This window comes from Delphinus delphis, chromosome 16, assembly GCF_949987515.2.
Source record: "Delphinus delphis chromosome 16, mDelDel1.2, whole genome shotgun sequence".
In the NCBI taxonomy this organism is placed as follows: Eukaryota; Metazoa; Chordata; class Mammalia; order Artiodactyla; family Delphinidae; genus Delphinus; species Delphinus delphis.
Window position 1 is genome coordinate 77,936,614 of NC_082698.1, and position 20,623 is coordinate 77,957,236.

Consider the following 20,623-nt stretch of genomic DNA (forward strand, 5'->3'; position numbering starts at 1 on the left):
CATGTTCCTTTTAGGCTTTGCTTAAAACTCTTCCAGTGGCTTCCTGCCTCACTCAGTGTTGTGCACGGTACAAAAACATACTTGCTCGTTATCCCCTATTCCTGGCACGAAGCTCCTAAAAGCCTTGCAATTTCCTGAGAAATAGGGGTGCCCCTTTCAGTCGTAGCTGAGTTTATGCTAATGAGGTGACTTAGGTGGGAACCCCTAGAGAGCTTCAGGATGAGCCTGGTGCAGAAAGGCCAAGTGCTTAGAGGACTGGAACTTTCGGCCCTACCCACTGATCTCCAGGTTCGGGCAAGGGGTGCTGTAGATTGAGCTCTGTAAAAACTCATAGAACAGTGAGATTCGATGAGCTCCCAGGTTGATGAACGCATAGACTTGCTGGGAGAGCAGTGCAGAGGCACAGAACTTCTGCACGCTGCCCCCTCCCCCCATACGCCAATCAGTACCTTGCCCTGTGCATCTCTTCCGTTTGGCTGTTTCTGAGTTGTACCCTTTGCAGTAAACCAGTAAACGTAAGTAAAGTGTTTTCCTGAGTTCTATAGGCCATTCTAGCTAATTATCAAACCTGAGAAGGAAGTTGTGGGAACCCCTCTCTATAGCCGGTCTGTCAGTTACAGGTGGCTTGGGGCTGGCATCTTAAGTCGGGGCAGTCCTGTGTGTCTACACCCTTAATCTTTGGGGTCTGCTCTAATTCCATGTGAAATCAGAATTGAATTGGGCACCCAGTTAATGTTGGAGAGGTGGAGAATTGGTTGGTGTGAGAAAGCACCAGACTCAGAAAAGCCACAATCTTAATAAAGGTCCTCTAATTCTCCTTTTACCTACTATGTAGTCCTCCTTATTGTTTCTCTGAGCCCTTGGGCAAGCTTACTGCCTCAGGGCCTTCGCATTTAGTATTCCCAATGCCTGGAATGCTTCTTCCTCTCCCGGCCCCCCTCACCACCCCCCCCCACCAAAAAAGCATTGGTTCGCTCCTTCCCCTCTAAGTTTTGCTGAAATTTCAGTTGGACCTTCTATAATTATCCCTGTTTAAAAATTTAGCAGCACCGATTCTGTAACACCTGTCTCAATTCTCTAGTTTTCCTCCATATCACTTTATTACTATCTGACAGACTCTATACTTTGGTCATTCATTTGTTTTTCTCTTCTATGAGAATTCTCTTTCTTCTAATATTACATTCCCAGTAATTAGAACAGTGCAGGGCTTATGTTAGGCTCTCAATAAATATGTTGGATAAATGAATAAATGAATGGAAGAGAAGTGCAAGTAAGTTATTCAGAATGAACCCCAGAAAGATAACAGGATGGTAAATGTTTAAGAGAGCTTAAGAGATGTGAAGAATAGAGTAAGAAGGTCTGATGTGATGACTGGAGTTCCAGAAGGTTAAAACAGAATAGGGAAAAAGCAGTATTTTTACTGCATGTCAATATGAAAAAGACAACCCAATAGAAAAATGAACAAAAGATATAAACAGACATTTTACACAAGAATAGAAATGTTTTATAAAACATTAGAATTTTGTACCTCATTAGTGCAAAAAAAAATCAGAGACCCTTTCATGCTTACTAGATTGGCAAAAATGAAAACAGATTAATGTAAAATATTGGTGAGGATATGATTCAACAGTAACTCCCATCCACTGTTGGTAGGGTTGTAAACTGGTACAACTGTTTTGGAAATAAGCCTGTCATTCCCTAGTAAAACTGAACATGTACTTCTAGTAATTCTCCTAAGCATATAACCTGGAGGATGTCTTACACACACATATATATCAGGAGATATGTACAAAAATGTTTGTATGACATTATTCTTTAGCTGATTCTGGAAATAACCTAAATATGAATTGTATTAGTTTCCTATTGCTGCTGTAACAAATTTACAAACTTGGTGGCTTAATATAACACAAAGTTATTATCTTATAGTTCTATGCCCAGAAGTCTGAAAATTGGTCTTAAAGGTGTGATAAATGTGTGAACAAGGCTTCTTTCTCCCTTTCATTAGGGGAGAACTGTTCCTTGCCTTTTCCAAGCTTCTAAAAGCTGCTGTGTTCCTTGGCTTGTGGCCTCTTCCTCCATCTTCAAAGCCAGCAGTGTAGAATCTTCCAATCTTCCTCTGACTCTGACACACCTGTCTCCCTCTTATAAAGAACTTTGTATTGGTTCCACCTGAATAATCCAGTGTAATCTCACCATCTTAAATTCCTTAACTTAATCACATCTGCTAAGTCCCTTTTAACATAGTCACAGGTTTCAGAAATTAGAGCATGGACATCTTCCGGGGGCCATCTCTCTGCTTACCGTATATAATAGATCAACAATAGAACAAATAAATCATGACATTTTCAGATAATGTAACATTTACAGCAGTGAAAATAAATGAGCTACTATAAAATTCATCATCTTGGGTAAATGCCAAAGTAAAATGTTAGCAAAAGAAGCACATCACAGAAGAAGTCACACATTAGATTACGTTCATGTTAAAGTTCAAAAACAGGAAAGAATAACCTAAGTACATTGTTTAGGGATACATATGTGATGAAATTATAAAGAAAAGAAATAAACGAAAGTAAAATTTTTACCTCTAAGAGGAGGGAGATGGATATAATTAAAAAGGGACTTCAAAGATACTGGTGGTATTCCATTTCTATTTATAAATTTTATTTAGATATGATTGACATAATACTGTATCAATGTTAGATGTACAACATAATGATTTGGTATCTCTATATATTGTGAAATGATCACCAGAATAAGTCTAGTTAAAACCCATCACCATACATTATTAGAATTTTTTTTTCTTGTGATAAAAACTTTTAAGATTTACTTTGTTAGGAAGTTTCAAATATATAATACAGTCTTATTAACTGTAGTCACTGTGCTGTACATTACATCCCCCTGACTTTATAACTGGAAGCTTATACTTTTTAACCCCCTTCCCACATTTCCCTGAACCTCCTACCCCAGCGCCTCTGACAGCACTAATCTGTTCTCTGTATGCATACGCTTAGATTTCTTTTTGATTTTTGTTGTTGTTGTGTTTTGTTTAGACTCCACGTGTAAGTGAGACTGTATGGTATTTATCTTTCTCTCCCTTAGTTCAGTAAGCATTATGTCCTCAAGTTCCATCCATGTTGCAAATGGCCAGGTTTTATTCATTTTCATGACTGGATATATTGTGTATATATACCACATTTTCTTTATTCATCCATCAATGGATACTTGGATCGCTTCCGTACTTGGTTATTGTAAATAATGCTGCAGTGAACGTGGAGCTACATATATCTTTTCAAGTTAGTATATTTGTTTTCTTCAGTTAAATACCAAGAAGTGAAATTGTTGGATCTTGTGGTAGTTCTATTTTTAATTTTTTTCTGGGCCCTCCATACGGTTCTCCATGGTGACTGCACCAATTTACATTCCCACCAACAGTGCCCAAGGGTTTTCTTTCCTCCACATCCTCACCAACACTTGTTACTTCTTGTCTTTTTGATAATAGCCATGCTGACAGGTGTGATGTGATATCTCATTGTGGTTCTGATTTTCGTTTCCCTGATGATTGGTGATACTGAGCACCTTTTCGTGTACCTGCTGGCCATCCATATGTCTTCTTTGGAAAAAGGTCTGTTCAGATTCTCTGCTCATATTTTAATCAGATTATTCTTTGCTGTTAAATTGTGTGAGTTCTTTATATATTTTGGATATTAACCCCTTACTGCATATGATTTGCAAATATTTTCTTCCATTCCATAGGTTGTCTTTTCATTTTGTTAGTGGTTTTGCTTTGCTGTGCAGCTTTTTTTTTTGAAGTTTTTTCTTTTTTTTAATTAATTAATTTATTTTTGGCTGTGTTGGGTCTTTGTTTCTGTGCGAGGGCTTTCTCTAGTTGTGGCAAGCGGGGGCCACTCTTCATCGCGGTGCGCGGGCCTCTCACTATCGTGGCCTCTTTTGTTGTGGAGCACAGGCTCCAGACGCGCAGGCTCAGTAGTTGTGGCTCACGGGTCTAGTTGCTCCGCGGCATGTGGGATTTTCCTGGACCAGGGCTTGAACCCGTGTCCCCTGCATTGGCAGGCAGATTTTTAACCACTGCGCCACCAGGGAAGCCCTGTGCAGAAGCTTTTTAGTTTGATGTAGTCCCACTAGTTTGTTTTTACTTTTGTTGCCTTTGCTTTTGGTGTCAAATCCAAAAAATCATCACTAAGACTGATGTCAAGGAGCTTAACACTTGTGTTTTCTTCTAGGAGTTTTAGGGTATCAGGTCTTATGTTCAAATCTTTGATCCACTTGAGTTAATTTTTGTGTATGCTGTAGGATAATGTCCACTTTTCATTCTTGTGCATGTGGCTGTATGCCTGGTTTTCCCAACACTGTTTATTGAAGAGACTATCCTTTCCCCATTGTGTATTCTTGGCTCTGTTGTCATAAATTACTTGACTGTATATTTATGGGTTTCTTTCTGGGCTTTTTATTCTGTTTTGTTGGTCTGTGTGTTTTTGTTTTTCTAGGTTTGCAATATAGTTTGAAATTGGGGCATATGATGCCTCCAGCTTTGTTTTTTCTCAAGATTGCTTTGGCTGTTCTGGGTCTTTTATGATTCCACACAAATTTTTAGGACTCTTCTATTTCTGTGAAAAATGCTGTTGGAATTTTGATAGGGATTGTATTGAACCTTTATACTGCTTTGAGTACTATGGACATTTTAACAATATTCTTCTAATCCATGAGTATGGAATAGCCTTCCGTTTATTGTGTCTTTAATATTTTCCATAATAAATTATAGTTTCTAGGTCTTAAACCTCTTGGTTAAATTTTTTCCTAGGTGTTATTTCTTTTTGTTGCAATGGTAAATGAATTGTTTCTTAATTTCTCTTTCTGATAGTTTGTTATTAGTGTATGGAAGCACTACACATGATTTTTGTGTATTGATTTTGTATCCTGGAACTTGTTTATTAGTTCTAACAGTGTTTAGTCTGAAATTCTTTAGGATTTTCTGTGAATAATATCATATCATCTGCAAATAGTGAAAATTTTACTTCTTCCTCTCCAACTTGGGTGCCTTTTATTTCTTCTTCCTGTCTAATTTCTATTTTTTAAAATTTGGTTATATACAGTGTTTGTCTTAGTAGTAGCCTTTAACAGTTGGAAATAAGTTCACAGTAATTTTGTATGCCTTACTCCAGCCCCTACGCAATTAAAATTTTTAAAAATACTGTGGTTTACTAACTAAAAGTTAACAATTTAAGAAGAATTTGTAAGAATGAGCAGTCGTGGGTAAAATATTTTTAAAGCCTAGAAAGATTTTTGGTGTGTATTTTGTTTCCTCTTTTCCCCCCTTTTATTATTTAGGGGCCTAGAATTTGAAGTTTTGTAAGCAGTAAGCTCAGAGCAATGGAATGAAATTTGGTGGAGTTAGTGACAGGATCTTAGTAAGTGGGATAGCAAAGCATAGAAGAACTTCAGAGCCACAATTATTGATAATGATTCCTTTTCTTTATCTCAAGATAATATAGCTCTAACTCTTTATGTTGTAGCGTGAGACAAACAACTGGGAAGTTTCCATTTTTTGATCGTTCTTCGCATATATTGCTCTTATGGATCACATGAATAACCTTTAACAGACTGAGTCCCATTTTTTTTAATTTTAATTTTAATTGCGATAATTGTAGGTTCCATGCAGTTGTGAGAAATAATACGTAAAAATGTCATTTACCCTTTATCTAGTTTTTTCCAATGGTAACATTTTGTAAACATATAGTATAATATTATAAATAGGACATAGACGTTGATACAATCATGTGTATCTGTTTTACTTGTTTCATTTGTGTACCTATGGATTAGTTCTGTACTCTTTTATCACATGTATAGGTTTGTGTGTCCAGCACCAGTCAAGATACTGAAAAATTTCATCACTGCAAGGATCCTTTCTGTTGCCCTTTTGTAACCACACCTACCTCCTTCCTACCTTACTCCTCCATCAAGCTCCCATCCCCTTCTCCAGTCCCTAAGCGCTGGCAACCAGTAAGCTGTTCTCCATTTCTAAACTTTTGTCATTTCAAAAATGTTCTATCGGGCTTCCCTGATGGCTCAGTGGTTAAGAATCTTCCTGCCAATGCAGGGGACATCGATTCAAGCCCTGGTCTGGGAAGATCCCACATGCCACGGAGCAATTAAGCCCGTGCACCACAACTACTGAGCCTGTGCTCTAGAGCCCACGAGCCACAACTCCTGAGCCCGCGTGCCTAGAGCCCATGCTCCACAACGAGAGAAGCCACTGCAATGAGAAGCCTGCGCACCGCAACAAAGAGTAGCCCCCTCTCAACGCAACTAGAGGAAGCCCGTGCATGGCAACGAAGACACAACACGGCCGAAAATAAAATAAATAAAATAAAATAAAGTTATTAAAAAAATGTTACATGAATGAAACCATATGGTATGTAACCTTTTGGAATTGGCGCTTTTTCACTCAGCTTAATTCCATAAAGATTCATCCAAGTTGTGCATATTAATGAGTCCCATTTTTAAATTTAGCTGAAGAATGTTTTATGGAATTTTTAGACTCTGAACTCACTTTGTAAATATCAGTTTCTCTTCGATTAATGTATACTTTGAGTAGTGGATAAAAGCATAGATTTTAAAGTGCAGTAGACTTGTGACTTAAGTCTCATGTCTACTTTGGAAAAATTATTTTAACCTTGCTAAGCCTTAATATCCTGACATGTAAAATGAGGATAATAATACCATTTCTTAGGGTATTTAAAGAATAAATGAGTTAACATATGTAGTAGTCTTAGCATCATGCCTGTCACGTAAGTGTTCCATAAATGGCAGTCTAAAAGAAAGAGTTACTACAGCAATATTATTACAGCCTGTGATTTCTAGGTTAATCTTGGAAGAAGTTGCCTTAGCATTCCAATGACTATTTGGATTTTGTATATGTTTAGTCAAGGGAGAAAGCATTCAATAGCTTTCTTTTTGACCGCTGAACAAGAATGTTTAGTTCTTCAGAATGGGTATATCTAATCCTTCTATTGCTTTTTATTTAATTGACCATTGTAAAAAAGTGACTGCTTTAAATGTTATATATCTTAATCAGCAAATACTAACTAAGTTGAATGCATAATTTAGCTTTTTATGTAACAGTACAGATTTGTTAAGATTGAAACATCAGTAGTTTACATCTTTTCAATTATATACATGTTTCCCCCTAGGTCACCGGTGTCCTGGATGACTGCTTGTGTGATGTTGATAGCATCGATAACTTCAACACCTTCAAAATCTTCCCCAAAATAAAAAAGCTGCAAGAACGAGACTATTTCCGTTATTACAAGGTATGGTTATAATTTCAGATTCCGTTGGTACTAAAGATTTTTATATAGCTCTCTACAGGTGCAACTCTTGCGACTCTTTTGGAAACCCATTTCTACTCAGCACCCTGTGTGTATCCTTTATCATTGGAATGTATTAAGTATTGCAGTGAAAACCTATTAGTCTTTTTGAACCCTAAGAATCTGAACTCCCTTCTTATGTTTGGGGGATTTCTCATTGTTCAATTTGGGTTTTGAGGCAGAGACTCCTTCTTCTAAAGAAGCTGAAAATGCCCAGGACTTATTTTATCAGTCTCCCTTGTAACTTAGGTTCTGTTATCCAGACACACCTACCCAGGCTCTGAGTTGTGCTGATGGCATTGTCGTGTGCTGTCGTTGTTAGTGGTACACGGTTCCACAGCAGCATTTGTTGGGTAGCTCACTGTGACAGGTGGCAAAGCAGCCTGAGGATAGAAGCAGAACACCATCCATAGTAAGACTGCAGCATTGGTTCTTAAGTCGAACAATAGTCCACGCTGGACCGTTTCAGAATAACCAATGGTAGGTTAAAGGCAGTAGCAATAACACAAATTCAAAAGAACAATGGTTTAAAAGCTGCTGTTGTGTTCTTGCTCTCAGTATTTGGTTGGGTTTATAATTTCTTTGATTTTCATTTTTAGTTTATTTTAAAAAGTAAGCATGATTTCCTTTTTTATCCTGTTACTGTATAGGTTATCTTAGTCCTTTAAATATATTTTATACATTTATTTATGTATTTATTTTTGGCCGCGTTGGGTCTTCATTGCTGTGTGCGGGCTTTCTCTAGTTGCTGTGAGCAGGGGCTACTTTTCGTTGCGGTGCACAGGCTTCTTATTGCGGTGGCTTCTCTCTGCGGAGCATGGGCTCTAGGCGCACAGACTTCACTAGTTGTGACACTTGGGCTCAGTAGTTGTGGCTCACGGGCTCTAGAGCGCAGGCTCAGTAGTTGTGGTGCATGGGCTTAGTTGCTCCTCGGCATGTGGGATCTTCCCAGGTCAGGGATCAAATCCATGTCCCCTGCATTGGCAGGTGGATTCTTAACCACTGCGCCACCAGGGAAGTCCCCAGTCCTTTAAATATTTTTGAAGGTTAAAAAATAAAACTTCCCAAATAATGTAAGTTGTGCAGAAAGATAACAAAGTCAAAACCTAAAGATATGGGAACCCATCCCCTTTTCCCATCAGCCCCAAGAATATACAAAAAAGTGAATGTTTCTCCTCTATACAAAATCCTTTAGGAATACAGTTGCCATAAACTTACTTCAAAAAGAAATCTATACCTAAGCAAACTATTGTCTAACATTCTAGACATTTTACATACAAACAACACAGGTTCCAATAGCTTCTTCAGATTCCCACTCCTATGTCTATAAGTCTGTCTGCATTTGTAACTGCTTTCTCTTGCTTCCTTTCTACTGCTAGGCTTAACCATATGAAATTGTTGCTTTTAGAGATCAGAATGGTTGAATGTTGCCAGTTTCATATGGTTCAGTCTAATACAGAGAAGGAAGTGTTCCTTCTATCAAAGACCATCTCTTCACAGAACGTCCAGATCACATGTCCACTCAACATGTCATGGCCCTCACTCTTTCACACTTACCTTTTGGGATTATATCTTCTGTTTCTGTATCCCCATAGATCTGGTCAATAGTAGGCACTCAAATATTTGAATAAATGAATGAATATCTCATTGAATCTTTATACTGAAATCCTGTTAGATCAACATTATCCACATTTTCCGGAGAATAAACAATGGTTTAGGTATCCTAAGGTAGGGTACTTTTGTTGGCTTACAAACGAAAGAGAAGTTTTATTAAGAAAAGGTGTGGAGCAGCTCACAAAATTGAAAGATAAGCTGAAGAAGCATATTTCAGAAAAGACAGAAATTATAGCAGGAACTAATGGCCATTCTCTTTATGATACTGCCAAAATTTTGGATCAAATTAACCATTTTCCCATATTTTAATATTACACAAGAGTCAGATTTCTGGGAGAGAGGGTCTAAATTGGTCTAGGCAGGGTCATATAACCCCACCACTTGACCAAAGGACAATTTGGTTAATAGTCCTGTTTGCATTTGCATATTGTTTCTCCAAGAGAAATTAGGGGATGTTACAGAAGGAGGAAAAATGAAAGTTGAGTAGGCAAAAATAACAATGTGGTCATTGGCTAGCCAACATACAATTCATCATCATACATGCAATTTAAAAAATGTTCCAACCAACATAATGAAATTACTGTGTGTGTAACTGGAATATATTCGTACCCTTTCCCAAAGGAGGGTAATGCAATGATCTAGTTAATCCAGTTATCTTCAAGTCTAGGATATATGGGTGCTATCTACTCTTCTTGTAGTTCTGTCAACCTGTGAATTCAAAAAAAAAAAAAAAAAAAAGAAATTTGACGTAGAGTACATTAGTGGTGGAAGAGGAAAGCTAAGAGAAGAGGTTAATTTTAAACACACATACATGCTTATGATTCAGCAAGCAAGGAAATACAGGTAGAAGTAACAGTCTACCTCTATCAACCAGTCACTTGGCTGCTGTAGCTTGTATTTATATTTTCTCTCTTCTACTATCCGTTACATTCCTTTATTTGCCAAGTATTTATGGAATAATTACTCTGTAGCAGAGTGTATTCTAGGTGCTGTGGATACAATAGTGAATAAAACAAAGCCTCTCACTTTATGAAACTTTTTATATGATTAGGGAGACAGACAATAAACAAGGAAACAATAAAATAGCATTTACTTTATAATCATAGGAAATTACATGGAGAAAAATAAAATTGGAGATAGAGGATAATGGGAATGGAGAAGGTAGGTAGCCCTATTTTAAAGAAGGTGGTCAGGAAAGGAAGACATTCCTGCTGTGCCATTTGAGCAAAGACCTACCTAACGTGAAAGAGTCACCCGTGACAATCTGGAGAAAGAATATTCCAGGGAAGGGGAGTTGAACTGCAGGTATAAAGGCGCAGAGTGTTTGAAGACCAGTATAGCTGGAGGAAAGCGAATGAGAAGGAGATTTGGAGAGGTAGGTAGGGGCCAGATTAAAAAAAAAAAAAAAAAGAATTCCCTGGTGGTCCAGTGGTTTGGGCTCTGCGCTCTCCCTGCCAAAGGCTGGGTTTGATCCCTGGTCGGGGAACTAAGATCCCGCAAGCCACTTGGGGTGGCCAAAAACAAACAAACAAGAAAACCCCTATGCTTTCATTTAAGCATTTAAATCAAAATTTGAGAATTAAACAATGACTTAATAAGGCCCTGTAGTTTTTTGGGTTTTTTTAAACCACAGTGAGGCTTTTGGATCCAAAGTGTTATAAGAAGCTATTGGAGGAATTTGTACAAAAGAGACTGTATGGGTGTGAGAGAGGAAACAGAGAAAGCACTTCTGAGGCTATTGCAGTAGTCCAGCTGAAAGATGATATGGATTTGGAAATAGGCTGGTAGAGTTGGAAAAGGTGAAAAATGATCGAATTAGTGCCATATATGAAAGGTAACACAGCAAGCTCTTCTGATGGTTTGAATGTAAGGTGTGAGGGTAAAAGTGAACTCAAAGATGATGCCTGAGTTTTGAGCATGTTACCAAAAGTAAAATATATATATATCATGGCCAAGTGGATTTCATTCCAAGAATGTAAAGATGAGGCTTTTAGGTCTTCAATAAGATTCAGTACACATTCCTGATTTTTTAAAACGTTGACAAAGTAAGAATGACGGATACTTCCTTAACATGATAATTTCAACCCTAACATCAGCACTGCCAGCACCTTACTTCTGGGGAAACACTAGAGCAATTCTTCCTTAGGTCAGGAACCATGAGGAGGGGTTACCTACTATCTCCTTTACTGTTGGACCAAATTGGCCAGTATAGTCAAACAAGAAAAAGCAACTAGAAGCATAAAAATTTTAAAAGAATAAATAAAGCTATCTCCATTTATAAATGACAAAGTAGACCTAGAAAACTCTAAATTATTAAATGAACACAAATAATAAAAAATGCATTAAGATAGCAGGTTATAAATTTAATATTGAAAAATCAATATCTGCATAAATACAAACAATAACAAGTTAGAAGATATAATGGAGAAGAAATCCCCATTTCCATTAGCAAAAAAAAGATAAAATATATAGGAATAAATGTATCAAGAAATGTGCAAAATCTAAAGGAAGAACGCTTCTAAACACTCCTGAAAGACATAAAACTAGGCTCGAACAAATGGACAGATGTCTTTCGTAGCATAAAAATGTTAATTCTCCCCCAAGTTAATATATAAATTTAATGTGAACCCAATAAAAATACATGTAGTTTTTTTCTGGAGCCGGACAAGTTGTCACAGGTTAAGTTCCCTGGGAAGCTGACTCTGAGACAGTGATTAGTGTCCAAGAGGTTAATTAGGGACAACTCCTGGAACCAACAACATAGGGAAGGCAAAGGAAGGGAGGACGTCAGGACTGGGCAAAGGGAGAAGTAAAGCTGTGATGCAGCCTCAGAGAAACCTCAGGTGACCCTTTGGGGGGGTAGTTCTTAAGATGGGATAACCCCCCAGAGCTGTCCCTACTTCAGGGGGATGTCTAGGCCTTTATATCCTTACACCAGTCATTGAATGAAGGGCATTGTAGGAAGGGGTGGTGCCACCTTGGGCAAAGTGGCTCTCTTTGGCTGCAGTGTTTCCAGGGCTGGGGTTGAGCCTTTCCTTCCTGAAGGGTGACCTGAGTAGTGTGTTGCAGCGTCTATCACAACCCATTCCTTAACACTGTGTATTAGTTATCTATTGCTACGTAACAAATTAGCCTAAAATTTAGCAACCTAAGCAAACTGAGAAGGTGGCATTTGAGGAAGACCTAAAGGGAATGAGAAAGCAAGCCATGTGGATATCTGGAGAAAGAACATTCTAGGCAGAGGGAACAGCAAGAGCAAAGGCCCCGAGACCATGGTGTGCCTCATGTATTTGAGGAACAACAGAAGGGGCGGGAAACTAGGGAACCAGCCCACGGAAGGCATTCTCAGCCATTGAATCGGATTTTGAACTGAGCTGATTTTCAGAGGTATCGTATGTGGGGTGACAAAGAGAAGAGTCAAGGATGATGCCATGATTTTGGCCTGAAGAAGTAGAATAATGGAGTTGCTGTTTACTGAGATGGCAAGAATTCCTAGAGGGTAGAGCACGGTTTGGGAGGTGATAATAAGTTTGAGGTGCCTGTGTGTGTCCTGTGGAGATGCCAGGGAGGAGGTGGATTTACAAGCCAGGAGCTCAGGGGAACCTGCAATTCCCAAGCGTGCCAGGCGATCTTAAGCTTCTTTGCCTTTAGACATCCGGATCCCTGTGCCTAGAAATCTCTTCCTCTAGGAAACTTCTAGTCATATCCATTTTACGTGTTACCAAGGAGGCCTTCCTGAGACCCCGCAGGCACAGTTGACCACTCTCTCCTCATGTTGCCAGTCTCTACCTCTTTTTGCCTCTTCCTTGTAATGTGCTTATTCTTTACTTCACCTAGCATGTATTTACTGAGGTGTGTATTATGTGTGCTAGGCACTGCGATAAAATAATGAATCAGGCAAAATGCCCATCCTTACAGTCAGGGGTGCAGACAATAAATAATATTCAAGTAGTGATAAGTGCTATAAAAGCATGTGAAACAGCGTGTGGGGTGCGTATCGAGCCCTACTTGAGAGAGTCTGGTCAGAAAGGTCTCTCTGCTGAGGTGATATTTGAGGGAGCCTTGGAGGAGGTGAGGGGATTGAGCAATAAAGGACCTGGAGGAGCCACCAGCACAGGCACAGAGAACAGCCACCGTAAAGCCCTGAGGCAGGAAGGAGCTGATGTGTCTCCAGCAAGGCCATTGTGCCTGGAGGACTTTGGGAGGAGATAGGTCAGACAGGTGGGCAGGAGACCAGGCGATGGAGTGCCTGTGGATTTACTCTAAAGGTGAGAGGAAGCCACGGGATGGTTTTGAGCAGGGATTGGTATGCTCTGAGTTGGTTCAGAGAGATGATTATGGCTACTGTGTAGAGAATAGATGGTGGTAGGAGTAGGGAGACTCGCAGTAGTCGGGGCAGGGGCAGGTGGTGACAGAAGAGGTGGTGAGAAGCGAGTAATGAATTGTTTGCAGGGGATAAAAAAGGGAGGAAAGAAGAATAAAACTTTGATTTTTGGCTTGGGCAACGCATGCGGATGTCCTATTGAATTACTGTCTTGCTGTTAGGTTTAGAATATGAAAATCCAGAGTCTGTAGCGTGGTAAAGTGTCCTGCATGATCTTGTCTATCTCTACCCTCATTCCCTGTCACCCTCCGCCTTCCCCACTAAAAGTCAGCTAAACTAAGTCAGCGCCTTGTCACCTTTCCGCATACACGCTTCCACCAGCTAAAACACTACCTCCTCAGAGACCTGCATCCACCAGCCCCGTTATTTTCCATCACAGAACTCTGGATTTTCCTTTGTAGCACTTGGAACAATTTGTAATTAAATGAACATGCAAATATATAATTCCTGTTCCCTCCAGGAAACTGTAAGTTGCAGGGGAAAAGTGCTTTTTCTGCCTCTTTTTCCCCTAGAGCCTACACAGTGCCTGATGCATAGTGGGTGCTCAGGGCACATTTGTTAAGTGAGTGGGTGCCTGGGAGAACTCAGTCAGTGAGGTGATGGTAAGGGGCTAGGAGACATTAGAGTGTCCCGAAATGCTTTCCAGGCTCTGCAGATGAGCAGTGTGCCTGGACTTTATTCCTTTTTGAAGTGTCAGAGGACTAATAGCAGTCATTTATTTTAAAAAATAAGTATTATACCTGGGATGTCTGAAAAACTTCAGTCATTTTAACTTCTGAGCTATATAGATGCCTCAGGATAGGATGCTTTTCCTTCACCACTGGGTCCCTGGAGCCCAGCACAGTGATACTTAGCAGTTCAGGACTGTGACACACACTGACTAATCCTCATTCATTCTTTCTCTCAAGGTCAACCTGAAGCGACCGTGTCCTTTCTGGGCAGAAGATGGCCATTGTTCAATAAAAGACTGTCATGTAGAGCCTTGTCCAGAGGTAAAATCAATTTTTTAAAAATGGAGAGAAGAAATGCTTTCTCTTAGACTTTTAGATAAGCACAAACTGTGCATTTTAGGCTAATGTCAAAGCATTTGGACTTGTCATCAAGTTCATATGGTCTCAGCTCTCTTCTTTTTAACCAGATTACAGAAGATTTATTCTGTACTTGCCACCAGAATGGGTTTGTAGACAGTCTTGTATCCAGTGGTGTTGGTGACTGGATGTGGAAACATAGTCTGATTCTAAAATGGAGTCCTGTTCTAGGACTGGATCTGCAGTTGGCTCTTATTTCATGCTTCACTGAATCTGCATCTTGTTTCACGGGCAAAGAAAATGCTACTGCACCTTAAGTTTCAAATTTAGAGTGGGAAATAGAGTGCAAAAACTTGGGAAATTCAAGGCTTGGAGTTAGATCTTCCCTTGGTCTTGTTACGTTGGGTGGGGGGAAAAGGGCTGTACTTGTTAGTAAGGGAAAGCTACGTTAGACTACATTAGAAGACTACATTAGACTTTGTTTATTGACATCTAGCATAATTAATTATATCCCTCTTCAACAGTAATTAGTTATTTCCATTTTACTTTCTGCTTTTCTCACCTAACCAGTAAAGTCTAGTTTTTTGCCTTTAAAAACAGGAAAAAAACATCTGAACCAATATTGTTTCTAAACGGAAAATTTAAAAAAAAATTATTTACGTTTTCCTTTAAGAATAAAATGTTTTAACTTTTTAGTTTGAAATAATTTGAGACATACAGAAAAGTTGCAAGAATAGTACAAACGATTCCCGTATACTTTTTATCCAGATTCCCCAAATGTTAATGTTTATCAAGTTTGTTTTATTATTCCCTCTCTATGTATATATTAATATTATTATTATTTGAACCATTTAGGTATGTAACCAACATGATGATCTTTTACCCCTAAATACTCCAGTGTGTATTTCTTTAGAAACAAGATTATTAACCACAGCATAATTAGCAAAATCAGGAAGTTAACATTTCTGCAATACCAAAGTCTATACTCTGTAGACCTTAAGCACCCATTGCCAGTTGACTTAATAAGGTGTTTTCAGAGCAGCAGCAGCAGCAACAAACCTTCTGATCCAGAATCGTGCCTTGCATTTGGATGTCACATCTCTTTAGTCTTCTTTTAATCTGGAAGAGTCCCTCAGTATTTCTTTGTCTTTCGTTGTCTTGACTTTAATGAACTCCCTCCAGCTCTTCCTTCCTTTTTTCCTCCCTCCCTTCCTTAAAATACACCAGTTATTTTGTAGAATCCCCCTTATTTGGGGTTTTCCTGGTCTTTCCTAATTATTAGATTAAGGTCATGCACTTTGGGCAGGTACACCATAGAAGTGATGTGTCCTTCTCATTGCCATATCAGGAGGCACGTGATGTCGTCTTGATCATGTGGTTATGGTGGTGTTTGCCATATTTCTTCATGGTAAAGTGGGAAAATTTTTTGAGACTATGAACTATGAAAATATCTCATTTTTTATCATATTTTTGCCATCATAAGTTTTAGCATCCATTGATGATTCTTGCCTGAATTAATTATATGATAGTTGTCAAATAGTGATTTTCTGATTCCATTTCTTCTACATTTATTAGTTGGCATTCTACTGCAAGTGAGACCTTTTTCTTTATTTATTGTATGTTTATGTCAATATATATCGTTACCATCATGTTTTTTAATAACAGCTTTATTGAGACATAATTCACATACCATAAAATTCACTCATTCTAAAGTGCACAATTCAGTGAGTTTTAGTATATTACAGAATTGTGCAACCATCACCACTATCTAGTTGTAATGCATTTTCATCACCCCAAAAAAGAAACCCCTGCCCATTAGCAGTCACCCTGTTTCCTACTCCCTCCTCCTGCTGGAAACCACTAATCCACTCTCTGTCTCTACGAATTTGCCTATTATGGACACTTCATGTGAATAAAATCATACAATATATGGTCATTTGTGACTGACTTCTTTTGCTTCGCATAATGTCTTGAAGGTCCATCCATGTTGTAGCATGTATCAGTACTTCATTCTATTGCTGAATAATATTCCATTGTATGGATATACCTCATCTTGTTTATTCATCAGTTGATGGACATTTGGGTTGTTTCTACTTTTTGGCTACTATGAATAATGAATAAATATCCAGGCACAAATATTTGTGTGGACATATGTTTTCAATTCTCAAGTATACTTTGGAGTGAAATTGCTAGATCATATAGTAACTTTAACTCTTGAGGAACTGCCAAACTCTTACCATTGTGCTGTACAATTTTACATTGCCTCTAGCAATGTATGTATGATGGTTCCAGTTTCTCTACATACTTGTCAACACTTACACTGTCTTGTCTTTTATTTTAGCCATGCTTACAAATGGCATCTCATTTTGGTTTTGATTTGCATTTCCCTGATATCAAGCATCTTTTCAGGTGCTTATTGGCCATTTGTATATATTTGTCAGAAAAATGTCTATTCAAATCCTTTGCCCATTTTTAAATTGAGATGCCTTTTTATCGCTCAGTTGTGAGAATTACTCGGTTTTGCACAATATGTGTTTCTAAGTTTTTTTTTGTTTTTTTTGTTTTTTGCGGTACGCGAGCCTCTCACTGTTGTGGCCTCTTCCGTTGCGGAGCGCAGGCTCTGGACGCGCAGGCTCAGCGGCCATGGCTCACGGGCCCAGCCGCTCCGCGGCCTGTGGGATCTTCCCAGACCGGGGCACGAACCCGTGTCCCCTGCATCGGCAGGTGGACTCTCAACTACTGCACCACCAGGGAAGCCCCTCTAAGTTGTTTTTATGTTAAAATAATCAGTTATTTATTGTCTACAGTGGATTATCCTCTGTAGTCTTAAATTTCTAATAAGAATAAATGAAGGTGTTTATTTGCATGTAAATCCCCAACATAAGAAATCTAACATAAGTATTTAAAAATTTCTGTCTGTTCCCTTCCCAGTGTCATTCTCTTTCCTTTCTTTCCAGAGATGAAAACTATCCCTTTATGTTGGTTCTTTCAACTAATGTGAGGATATTTGTATTTCTCTCTCTGGGGAAAATTCAGTAGGCGTTTCATATTGAACCCAAACTTGTCATGATACAGAGTTACAATTTGCATTCTATAATTTGAAGTCTAATTCAATCGTGAGGCTCACTTAATTTTGTAATTTGCAGATTGCTTCATATTGTTAGTGGCAACAACTAGGTTTATTTCATGTTTGATTTTAGTTATTAACTTTACATTTATCATTACTTTTTTAAAAATATTTATTTACTTGGCTGCGTCGGGTCTTAGTTGGGGCATGCAGGCTCGGTAACTGTGGCTTGCAGGCTCTAGAGCGCAGGCTCTGTAGCTGTGGCGCGCAGGCTTAGTGGCCCTTTGGCATGTGGGATCTTAGTTCCCCAACCAGGGATCGAACCGGCATCCCCTGCATTGCAAGGCAGATTCTTAACTATTGGACCACCAGGAAAGTCCCCTATCGTTACTTTTAATAATTCTTTTTTGTGATTTTTATGTTATTCATTATGATCATCTGTGGTGCCTATCCCCATATTTCTCAAAAGCCTGTATTAAGATTTGCTTAAGTCAGGTTACTGCATTCAGCATCAAACCTTTTAAAAAGCTGCTAGTACTTTGGTTTTAGCATATTATACTTGTTAGAGGACAACAGTAATGAGAGGGCATTTTAATAAGTATTCCATATTTTAAGTTCAGGGTCTGATAACTATAACTGCTACATTTGACTTGAGTTTTATACTTTCCTCTCTTCTGCCTTCTGTTAGTGGTGCTAGAAAACACTGAGATGATAAAATATTGGCAGCAAGTAACGTTTTAACTATATGATATTGGGGGGAAATTTCTTATCATTATTGTTTACATTCTTCAGCCTGACAGAAAAATATTTATTCTGAATATTTGACTAAACTTTATCTATGAAACATGAAAGTTTTAATGGGTAATTTGCAATTAATTTGATAGCCCGTAGATTCAAATGTTGGAAATCAGTTCCCTGGGTTGATCAGAGGATCAACCTGGGATTGCCTCTTTCAGATATGATTTTTGCTCAAGATTGTGTTTGATAAACCAGCTGTAATAATTCATAGATTTATTTAAGCCTGAAACTAATTATTGGTTTTACAGAAAAGAAAGACCTACGTGAAGTTCTTACATTGGTAAACCCTAGATTACCTAGATTGGTAAGCCCTAGGTTAATCATATGAGCCAAGGAAACTTTTTTTTTTAATCTTATTGAAGTGTGGTTGATCTACAATGTTGTTAATTTCTGCTGCACAGCAAAGTGACTCAGTTATACGTATATATACTTTTTCATATTCTTTTCCATTTTGTTTATTTTATTTTATTTTCTATTTTTTTTTGCGGTACGCGGGCCTCTCCCTGCTGTGGCCTCTTCCGTTGCGGAGCACAGGCTCCGGATGCACAGGCTCAGCGGCCATGGCTCACGGGCCCAGCCGCTCCGCGGCATGTGGGATCTTCCCGGACCGGGGCACAAACCCGTGTCCCCTGCATCGGCAGGCGGACTCTCAACCACTGCGCCACCAGGGAAGCCCCCATTTTGTTTTTTCACAGGATATTGAATATAGTTCCCTGTGCTGTAAAGTAGGATCTTGTTGTTTATCCATCCTACATATAATCGTTTGCATCTGCTAATCCCAAATTCCCAGTCCATCCCTCCCCCACCCCCCTTCCCCTTGGCAACCACAGGTCTGGCAAAGAACTTACTCTTGCTTTCTAGTATTAATTCAAAAGTATGTAAATTTCAGATGTCAACTTAGAGTAGAAATTTAAATTAAGCATAATATATTTCAAATAATTTTTAATTTTTAAAAAGTTTCTGTGGAAAGAAAATTTATGGAAAAAGTGATTTCGCTAGGTTTTTTTTTAAACCTAAAAATTATGTAACCTATTAATTACTGCATTGAGAGTTATTAGAGCTGATTTTGACACTCTTTGTTTCAGTTTTCTATACTGTGATTTACAAGTCTGTAAATTGGGATAGTTGTTTACCTTTCACCTCAGGAGGTAGTATGAAAACAGAATTTGAATGAATGTATATTTTCTCCTCATGGACTAAAATAAAATAGCCTTTGAATTAGAACAGTGGCATTAATAATTCATGAAGAAATCTCAAAAAATAAAAATATCATTTTCTAAATTTTTGTTTTTGTTCTTCTTTTAAGAGTAAAATTCCAGTTGGAATTAAAGCTGGGAGTTCTAATAAGGTGAGTCACTTTTCTTCATTAAATATTTCTGCTTTACATAGTGAAACTTGCCCCTTACTGCTTGTTGTAGTTGCTGAAGAGAACCATGATATGGTTAGTTAGGAATGGACACATATTTGTATGAGAATCCCAAATCCTTAATTTTGTAGCAAGCAGTGAGGTGTAGTGTATTCTTTACAATTAAACTATATAGCTTCTTTTGAAATACTTTAGTTGTGTTTTTAGAACTTCTAGAATAACTATAAAGTACTGTAGTCAGTGTCAGTTTACCTAATCAACAGGCATTTTGTCAGGCGTGTATTTTTACTCTTCTGTTTCAGCTGTTTTCAACTATTTCATTCATATTCAGGATTATATTGTATAAGAGTAAACAATTATCAAGATATTTTGAGCGTAGTACTTTTCAATGGCATTAAAAGGTTATCCTTTTCCTCTTATGGGGTATGTCATAATCTACTTGGCCATTCATATGTTTTTAAATAACAGTGTGTTTCTAGCTTTTCACTATCATACATATGTAATAAAGATCATCCTACCCTCTCTCTCTGCTTCCCTATGCGTCCTCTCTCCATTTTCTTGTGCTCTCTACCTTTGCAGTCTTTGGTTTGCACTCCCTCTTTTATTTATTTTTGTTTCAGATCTACAATATATGTAGATTTTGTTAATTTTAATAGCTGCAAAATATTCAGTTGTATAGATATTTGTATAATTGTGTGAATAGCCATTCCTCTGTTGATGGACATTTCAATTGTTTTCAGGTTTTTGCTATCACAGACAATGACGCACTGGCATCTTTGTCTTTCGTCGAATTGTGCACATATGTAAGAGTTTCTCTAGGTCTATATTTAGAAGTAAGATTGCTGGGCCAAAGGGGATGCCTGTCTCAACATTACAGGAGAGTACCGAATAACTTTCTAAAGTGGTTTTGGTTTTTGTGTTTAAATGTTGCTCTGGATATGGATTCAGCAGTAGGACTGCTGGCTCAAGGGTTTATTCATA

General features: G+C 38.3%; 1 protein-coding gene across 3 annotated transcripts in view; it reads left to right on the forward strand.

The window, feature by feature from the left end:
* ERO1B (endoplasmic reticulum oxidoreductase 1 beta) overlaps positions 1 to 20,623 on the forward strand; it is a 63,901-nt gene that overhangs the window by 5,190 nt on the left and 38,088 nt on the right. For 2 of the 3 annotated variants that reach the window (XM_060035020.1, XM_060035021.1), the window contains exons 2-4: positions 7,209 to 7,328; positions 14,292 to 14,375; positions 19,583 to 19,624. In XM_060035020.1, the coding sequence (XP_059891003.1) occupies positions 7,209 to 7,328; positions 14,292 to 14,375; positions 19,583 to 19,624 (246 nt within the window). Of the gene's footprint in view, positions 1 to 3,657; positions 6,431 to 7,208; positions 7,329 to 14,291; positions 14,376 to 19,582; positions 19,625 to 20,623 lie in introns of those variants that run through there. The other variant, XM_060035022.1, reaches the window with a different exon arrangement.